General features: G+C 56.2%; 1 protein-coding gene across 1 annotated transcript in view; it reads left to right on the forward strand.

Annotated features, from left to right (window-relative positions):
• The window catches only part of KCNG4 (potassium voltage-gated channel modifier subfamily G member 4), a 9,848-nt gene extending 708 nt beyond the window's left edge, over positions 1-9,140 (forward strand). Inside the window, exons 2-3 of the mRNA XM_021712218.1 lie at positions 8,073-8,765; positions 9,030-9,140. Of these exons, the coding sequence (XP_021567893.1) occupies positions 8,073-8,765; positions 9,030-9,140 (804 nt within the window). The remainder of the gene's footprint in view (positions 1-8,072; positions 8,766-9,029) is intronic.
• The last annotated feature ends 361 nt before the right edge of the window (positions 9,141-9,501 follow it).

Genomic DNA, 9,501 nt, shown 5'->3' on the forward strand with positions numbered 1-9,501 from the left:
TAGCTCCTTCCTCCTCTGGCCCTTTCTTGGATCTGAGTCAGCTTTGTGAAGAACTGCCTGGCTCTCTGTGTTCAGTGACATTTGGTCATTGCCCTAGCGAATTCTTCTCATCCTTCTGGTTTTACTGTTTTTCTCCAAAGCTGTGGCTCCTTGCGTCCCAGTCAGAAAGAAATATCTTCTACTTCCTGGGCGGGGTCGCCTTTCCTGCCACCGTGGAGCTCACACTGTCCCCTTGGCCTCCGTGCGCTCCCCTTCTCTCCGTGGGCCCGACCAAGACCCCTCCAAAGTCCAAGACTCACTCACCAGTCACTCAGGAAGTGGGCCGGATTGTGCTGGGAGGCGGGGTTCCCTAAGGTCTTGCATTCAGCGACCATGGAGGGGACAGAAGCACAGAGGTGATGGGATGTACCCTCTCTGTAGGGGTAGGGCCACTGGGACCCTCGGAGTCAGCTGATACTTTTGAGACCCTGGCCATACACCTGGCCCAAGCTCGTCCTTTCCCCGCTTCCACACTCCATTCTAGAGACCAGAACACACAGGCCCAGGAGGTGGTGTAACTGCCCTGAGGTCACCAGCTAAGCGTCTGGGGATGCTCGCTCACTCGGTGGCGGCTGCTTTCTAGCAAGAATTTGCTAGAACCTCTAGGAGAAGAGCGTCTGCCATCTGACTCGCTGCAGGGGAGGGCCTGGGGAGCTGGTGATGGGGCAGCAGCAGGGATCCGGCCAGAGGGCAGAGAGGGAGAGGAGGGCAGAGGAGGAGAAGCTGTTTAGATTTGTGAAACACCTGCGGGGGGCTCAACTGGGCGCCCACAATTGCCCTGCGGGATAAGAATTGATCTCCTTAGCTGGGCATGGTGGCATGTGTCTGTAGTTCCAGCTACTTGGAAGGCTGAGGCGGAAGGATTGCCTGGGTCCAGCAGGTCAAGGCTGCAGTGGCCGTGAGCGTGCCACTGCACTCCAGCCTGGGGAACAGAGTGAGACTCCAACTCAAAAAAAAAAAAGAAAGAATTGCTCTCCCCTGGCCGGGTGTAGTGACACTTTGGGAGGCTAGGCGGGGAGGACTGCTTGAGGCCAGGAGTTTGAGACCATCCTGGGCAATATGGCGAGACCTCATCTCTACAAAAAGTGGCCGGGTGTGGTGGTGCACACCTGTAGTCTCAGCTACTCGGGGGGCTGAGGCTGGAGGATCGTCTGAGCACAGGAGGTCGAGGCTGCAGGGAGCCATGATCGTGCCACTACATGCCAGCCTGGGCAACAGAGTGAGACTCCACCTCAAATAAAGAAAAAATTACCCTCTCGTTTTACAGAAGGGGAGACAGTCTTAGGGAGGTGACCAATGACCCAGGCCACACGGTAGGGTCGAGCCCATCAGTGTGGTTTCAACACTTCTCAGAACCCTTGGGTCCTGGAGTAGTGGGGACAGCTGGCAGGTGGAGTGGGGAGGAGACCTGGGTAGGAGGGGCTGTGTCTGGGGGGAGGGGCAGGGAGAGACTACCGAAGGGCTGGAGGGGAGGCAGAGAGGAGGGCCCACGGGAAGGGAGACGGCAGGGGAGAGGGCGTGGCAGCACATCAGGCCCAGGAGGTCTCCAGGGGCTGCTGGTCCACAGCCTGAGGCACACATGGAGGATTTGGGGCAGGAGGGAGAGAGGGTGTGAGGCCGATGGACCAGAAGAGCCACAACGCGGTGAGAAGGGCCCTTCCCAGGGGGGCTGGCAGAAGCAGCTGTGAGGGACAGGGTCCAGGAAGTCAAGATCAAGGCTGGGCCCCAGCCCCTCCCTATGGGGCTTTCAGAGAGGTCCCCGCTGCACCTGCAGCGCCTACCAGGCCACCTGTCCAGACAGACCCCGGGGACCCAGGAGCGATGAGTCTGCCCTCAGAAATCCCATCAAGGTGTGGGGCTCCACTCACTACCGCCCCTGGAACTATACTCAGACCCTGGATCTTTTTTTTTTTTTTTTTTTTGAGTCGAGGTGTCATCCAGGCTGGAGTGCAGTGGCACAATTATAGCCCACTGCAGCCTCCAACTCCTGGGCTCAGGGGAGCCTTCTGTCTCAACCTCCTGAGTAGCTGGGGACTATGGGGGTGCACACCATACCCAGCTACTTAAAAAATTTTTTTGTAGAGATGAGGTCTTACCATGTTGCCCAGCTGGTCTTGAATTTCTGAGCTCAAGCAATCTTCCCACCTCATCCTCCCAAAGTGCCGGGATTACAAGTGTGAACCACCACACCTGGCCTGGATTCTTTTTTATAAAGATGTAATCAACATACCAGAATAGTCACCCTTTTAACGTGCACAATCCGGTGGTTTTTTCCTATATTCCTGGAACTGTACTACCGTCTCCACCATCTTATTCCTGTATCCACTGGTCGTCACTCCTTGGTGCCCCACCCAGTCCCTGGCAACACACACCTGCCCTCACTGTCTGTGGAGTGGCCTGTTCTGGACATTTCCTGTAGATGGAATCCTAGATAGGGGGTCTTTGAAACTGTTTCTTTCACTTGCCATCATGTCTGCCAGGTTCATTCCTGCTGTAGTATGATTTCATACTTCATTCCTTTTTGTGGCTGACGAATATTCCACCATATGGATACGTCACATTTTATACATTCATTCTTCAGTTGATGGACTTTTAGGTTGTTTCTACTTGGTGAATAATATCGCTACGGACACTTGTGGACATGTTTTTGTGCAGGCAGATGTCTTCATTTTTCTTGGCCACGTACGGAGCAGTGACATTGCTGGGCTGTGTGGTCACTTGGTGTCTAACCTCTCCAGAGGCTGCCAGAGTGTTTTCCACAGCAGCTGTCCCTACCTTATGTGAGGTCTCCACAACCTTGCCAGCACTTGCTAGTGTCTGTCTTTATGGCTATAGCCATCCCGGTGGATGTCATGTCATATGTTACTGTGGTTGCAATTTTCTTTTCTTTTTTTTTTGGAGTTGGAGTCTCACTCTGTCGCCCAGACTGGAGTGCAGCGGCCGCTCCCGGCCACCGCAGCCTCGACCCGCTGGGCTCCGGCGATCCTTCCGCCTCAGCCTTCCAAGGAGCCGGAATTACAGGCAGGCACTACCACGCCCGGCTGATTTTTTGATTGATTGTAGAGATGAGGTCTCGCTGCCCAGGTGGGTCTCGAACCCACGGGCTCAGGCCATCCACTCACCTCAGCCTCCCAAAGGCGCGGGATTCCAGGCTGAGCCACCGAGCCCGGCTCTTCTTCTTTTTTAACCTCTTCCCTATGGAAAATTCCAGACATTTCCCAAGTAAGCAGGAGCATAGCATGAACCCCCAAGTGCCCACACCTCAGCCATTCTTGTCCTCCCACCCTCTTTCTACCCCAAGGCACTGACTGCCACTAGTCATCAGTATTTGCGTTTTATAGTTTCACAAGTAAAACTCAGTCCGTTGAAACACACACATCTCAGGTGTGCAGTTTAACAAGTGAGTGTACCTGTGTAGCCACACCCTGCTAATATAGAATATTTCTCAACCCAGAGAGCCCCCATGGCCCTTCACAGGTGATCCCACGTGGAGGTAGCTGCCATCTTGATGATCTTTCCATATACGAGCGTAGCCGGGTCCAGCCTCCCCCAGGTGGAAACCTGCAGCACACTTGGCCTATTTTCTCCGCAAATTGTCTGTGGGACTCGTTTATGTTGGTTCACGCCTCAGCCTTCTCCAGGCTGACACCTGCTCTTCTCCATTGGAGGAAGGGATCAGAATACACCTCCCTCTGCCAGTGACAAGGCCCAGGAATGGGGCGACCGACCATCCCTTTCCCAGGACCAAGGGGCTTCCCGGCACCTGGAACTTTCTGTGCTCAAACCCAGAAAGCGCTGGGCAAACCCGGATAAATTATTTGCCTTCCTTGGGGAATATGACCAGAGGCCGGGTGTGGTGGCTTACTGTCATCCCAGCATTTTGGGAGGCAGAGGCAGGAGGATTGCTTGAGTTTGAGACCAGCCTGGGCAACATACCGAGAGCCATTTCTACAAAAATTTGGCCAGGTTTGGTGGCACATGCCTGTAGTCCCAGCTACTAGGGAGGCTGAGGTGGGAGGATCGCCTGAGCCCAGCAGTTCAAGGCTACAGTGAGCTGTGATCATGCCACTGCACTCCAGCCTGGGCGACAGAGAAAGAAAGAAAAAAGAGAGGGAGGGAGGGAGAGAGGGAGGAAGAAAACTAGAGACTTCCACAGAGGGAAAGAATAACTTTTTTCTTTCCTTCCTTTCTGTTCCTGTTTCCCTCAAGTATTGGCGGGGCTGGGAATCGCTTCCGGAGTGCGGCTCCATAACCCCCCGCCCGTGCTGGCTGCAGAGGCGGCCATCTCTCAGGGCCCAGCGAGGGGGGCTGGTTTAAGAATGCAAAGCAGAGCCCAGACCGAGGGAGGGGGAGAGGCATGCATGGCTTGAATATCCAAACGCAGGCGCCGGGTCCCGGAGGCACCTTCCTGAGCTGTTGGGTCAAGATATTCCCAGGCTACAAAGTCTCTGACACCTAGGGAAAATTTCCAGGATGTCAGCCAAGAAAGAGGGCTTGTAGGGAGAGGCCAGGCCCGAGTCTGAAAAATGTCCAGGGGCCTCAGAGCCAACAGGGGAGCTTTCCAAAATGAAGGTTCCTGGGCCCCACCCGGGGGTTTTGATTTTTGTGTTTGTACCAAGCACCTTGGGGGATGCTGGTCCAGGGGGCTGTGAATCCGCTGTGACAAATACTGATGATGTTCCAACCTCTTCATTGGAAACTGAAGCACAGAGAGGGTCAGTGGCTGCTGTGAAGTCACACAGCCAGTCTGCGGCAGGACCGCAAATCAGGATCTAAAACTCCAGGGCCCTACAGGATCCTGAAGCAAGCCCCAGGCCGCATGGCAAAGAGCTCTTGGGGTGCTCCTCGCGTTCCTGTAACCCCTGGCAACAGGAGGCGGGTGCCACCACCCAACACTGATCGGGTCGGCTGTTGTTCCTGACCAGTGTGTCATCTTGTTATAATGGCTACAACATATTGTATGCCTGCTGGTTGCAGTGACTTGTTCACTGCACTAAGACGTGTTATTTCAAGTCTTCCCCACAGTCCTTCAGTGTGTAGAGGGCAGAACGTCCAGAGCAGACAGGCGATTTGCCTGAGTGAGCCAAAGCTGGGATTTAAAACAGGGTCCGGCATCACCAAACTCCATCCTCACCAGTGCACCCTCAGGCCGCACCCTCACGCTAGGCTGGAGAGAAGCCAGGCCTGAGAGGCGCCCGACCCGGCAGGCAAGCCCAGAGTGGGCTGGTCCAGGCTGTTTCTCCTTCTCCGGCGCCTAGACATAAAGAACACTTCAATTTAGGATTCCCGTGAGCCCAGCCACTGGAAATAATTTCTTTTTCCACTTCAGAGCGTTTTAATCCGGAGAAAACTGCCGTTGTCAACATCTTGCTTTTCACACAGGCAAGTGGCTTCGGTCATTCATAGCCTCATCCATCAAGTGTCTCTATACATACATTTTACTTACAGCAAGGTTCTCTACCTTGGCTCCACATTGGAATCATCCATGAGGCTTCTGGAAGGTTTTCCTGCTCAGTCCAAACCTAGGTCAATTAAATTAGAATTCCTGAGGCCCTGGCCTGGGTATTAGGATGTTTCAAGGCGCCCGCACCAGGGACTTCTCACAGGCAGCCAAGGTTGAGGATCACGCGCTAGACCAGTGCGTGTCCAACTTTAATATGCTTGCGAGTCACGGGGAGTAGGATTTCGTGGGATGGGGTGGGCTGAGATGCTGGGTTTCGCACAAGCTCTGGGCGAGGCTGATGCTTTGTGTCCAGGACCACACTCTGAGTGGCAGAGGGGCTGGTGGAACTTCTCTGTGAGGAGCCGGGGCAGGGAGAACAGAACATAGAACACAGGCCAGGACCCACTTCCCTGGGATCCGCGAGGGAAGCAGACCACGTGTGAAGAGCTACGACCACACAGCATGGGGTTGTACTGAAGATTCGAGAATGCTCTCTGTCCCACCAGCCTTCGAGTCCCCTGGAAGCGATGTCTGCTTTCAGCCTGGCACGGTGCCTGGCCCATAGGGGGTCCTCAATACCTGTCTGCCGTCTGAATGAATGAGGAGTGGCAGCGAAAGAGGTTACAACCTAGCAGATTGTGGCTAAGAGACCTGGCTGGGGTCAGGCTGTACCACCAGCTGTGTTTGTGAGCTTAGGCAAGTCATTTCACAGCTGCTGCCCACGTCCCTGGCCATCAAACAGGGTCACGCCATCTGTTCACAGTTTCACTGTGTGGCTTAAGTGATAGCGAGAGAGCAGTGCACGGTGCCCAGAGGTGCTCGTGTGGGTTAAGTAAGAGGCTGGCGGCTCTAGCAAAGAGGTCTCACGATGGAAGAGCCCTAGACAGGATTCCTCTCTCGTGCCGTCGTCCCAAAGCCAGGGAAGTAGGTGAACCGGAAACTCCCATTCTGAGACCCAGAGTGTTCCACCTGATGGTCCATCCTCCCCTGGGTGTTGGTGTAATCTGCCCATTGTTAGCCAGGCTGCAGGCCCACCTGTGTTGTCCAGGTGTGTTAGTCCTGTTGTGTTATTATAAACGAATACCTAGCGCCAGGTGTGGTGGCCCACGCCTTGCAATCCCAGCACTCTGGGAGGCCAAGGGGAGAGGATTGCCTGAGTCCACGGGTTCGTGACCAGCCTGGGCAACTTGGTGAGACTTCGTCTCTACAATAAATCAAAAAATTAGCCGGGTGTGGCAATGTACGCCTGTAGTTCCGGCTACTTAGAAGGCTGAGGTGGAAGGATTACCTGAGCCCAGCAGGTAGAGGCTGCAGTGGCCGTGAGCGTGCTACTGCACTCCAACCTGGGCGACAGAGTGAGACTCTGACTCAAGGAAAAAAAAAAAAAAAAAAAGGAATGACTGAGGCTGGGTGATTTGTAAAGAAAAGAGGTTTGTTTGACTTCCGGTTCGTGCGGGAAGCATAGCACCGGCATCGGCATCCGGTGAGGTCTCAGGCTGCTTCCACTCACAGCGGAAGGGAAGGGGAGCAGGAGCAGGTGGTGTGTGCAGAGGTCACATGGGAGAGGCGAAGCCAGACCAAGGAAGGGCCAGGCTCTCTTTAGCAACCAGCTCTTGGGGTCACAGAACTAGAACCCACTCATTACCTGGGGAGGACAGCAGGCCATTCGCGACCCAGACCCCTCCCACTAGGCCCTACCCCCAAAACCAGGGATCACGTTTCTTTTTTTTGAGTTGGAGTCTCACTCTGTTGCCCAGACTGGAGTGCAGTGGCTGCTCCTGGCCACTGCAGCCTCGACCCGCTGGGCTCCGGCGATCCTTCCGCCTCAGCCTTCCGAGTAGCCGGAATTACAGGCACGTGCTACCATGTCTGGCTGACTTTTAATTTATTGTAGAGATGAAGTCTTGCCCGTGGACTCGGGCAATCCTCTCCCCTTGGCCTCCCAGAGTGCTGGGATTGCAAGCGTGGGCCACCACACCTGGCGCTAGGTATTCGTTTATAATAACACAACAGGACTAACACACCTGGACAACACAGGTGGGCCTGCAACCTGGCTAACAATGGGCAGATTACACCAACACCCAGGGGAGGATGGACCATCAGTTGCCCAGGCAGGTCTCGAGCCCGTGGGCTCAGGCAATCCACTCACCTCAGCCTCCCAAAGCAAGGGAGGACAGGCTGAGCCACCGAACCCGGCTGGGATCACACTTCAACACGAGTCTTGGAGGGACGGCGAGCCAAAGCATATCACCGGGCTTGTGGGGAGGAGGGAAAAGGCGTGCTCGGGTTCACATGGGCCCAGAGTGGTTGCACCACTTCCGTTTCCGACCTGTAGGTGAGGACTTGGTCCTTCGGCCCCATCTAGCTGCAAGGGAGGCGGACGGGGGTCTCTGATCGAGCTGACCTGCCGGGGACCCAGCCGCAACTGGAAACCCGTGGAAAAGGAGGGTTCAGTGAACCTCCACATCCACACAGAGCTCAGTGGATGGACGCCCAGATGGCGTTCCCGCAGAGCCACCCGTCCCCGGCATTTCCAGCACTGGGGCGAGCCCACCCCCCACCCGCGTTCTGACACCTCTTGTCCCCGCAGGGTGAGTGCTCCCGGAAGTGCTACTCCATCTTTGTCGTGGAGACCGTCTGCGTGGCCTGGTTCTCCCTGGAGTTCTGCCTGCGCTTCGTGCAGGCCCCGGACAAGTGCCGGTTCTTCCGAGGGCCCCTGAACATCATCGACATCCTGGCCATCTCCCCCTACTACGTGTCGCTGGCGGTGTCCAAGGAGCCTCCTGGGGCCGGCGCGTGGCCGAGCGGGGGCTCCTACCTGGAGAAGGTGGGGCTGGTGCTGCGCGTGCTGCGGGCGCTGCGCATCCTGTATGTGATGCGCCTGGCGCGCTACTCGCTGGGGCTGCAGACGCTGGGGCTGACCGTGCGCCGCTGCCCGTGCGAGTTCGGCCTGCTGCTCCTCTTCCTGGCCGTGGCCGTCACCCTCTTCTCCCCCCTGGTGTACGTGGCTGAGAACGAGTCCGGGCGGCTCCTGGAGTTCACCAGCATCCCCGCCTCCTACTGGTGGGCCATCATCTCCATGACGACGGTGGGCTACGGAGACATGGTCCCCCGCAGCGTGCTGGGCCAGATGGTGGCCCTGAGCAGCATCCTCAGCGGGATCCTCATCATGGCCTTCCCGGCCACGTCCATCTTCCACACCTTCTCCCACTCTTACCTGGAGCTCAAGAAAGAGCAGGAGCGACTCCAGGCCCGCCTCCTCCACCTCCAGAACCCCGGCATGGCCAGCGACCCTGAGCTCCTGGACCCTGACGAGGCCCGTGATCGTGAACTCCTGGACTCCAGGATGGCCAGTGACCGTGAACTCCTGCACCCCGACGAGGCCAGTGACCGTGAACTCCAGGACCCCAGCGAGGCCAGTGACCGTGAACTTCTGGACCCCGGCGAGGCCAGTGACCATGAAGTCCTGGACCCCGGCGAGGCCAGTGACTGTGAACTCCTGGACCCCGACGAGGCCAGTGATTGTGAACTCCTGGGCCCCAAGGAGGCCAGTGACCGTGAACTCCTGGACCCCAGCATGACCAGTGACCATAAACTCATAAATGACGTCAACAATCTGATTCTGGAGGTCCCGGCCATGCCCATCACGCACATTTAACTCAAAACCCCTCCTGAACACAGGGGGATGCCAACCCATTGCCCTGACTGACACACGCTCAAGAATCCCCGGCAGAGACCATCTGGTGGTGTTTCCAGAGCCCTGGGAGGACTCTCAGAGGTGGGAGGGTGCCTAGCCACAGGCAATTTTGGTCTCTGAGATCCTTGGCTCTCATGGCCATTGCGGGGGCCCGCCCCGCGAGGGTCGTGAGATTTCCTGAAGGAGAGACGGACAGGCGAAGGACGAAGATAATATACTCGGACACCTGCTTCCTGAACAGATGACAATTTAATGTTAGTTAACACAGAGCTTTTATACCATTTGTAAAGGGGCAAGACAAAGAAAATTCCTTCACGTACAT

The sequence above is a fragment of the Carlito syrichta genome, unplaced genomic scaffold (assembly GCF_000164805.1).
Source record: "Carlito syrichta isolate Samal-C Ts95f unplaced genomic scaffold, Tarsius_syrichta-2.0.1 Scaffold303130, whole genome shotgun sequence".
Taxonomy (NCBI): Eukaryota; Metazoa; Chordata; class Mammalia; order Primates; family Tarsiidae; genus Carlito; species Carlito syrichta.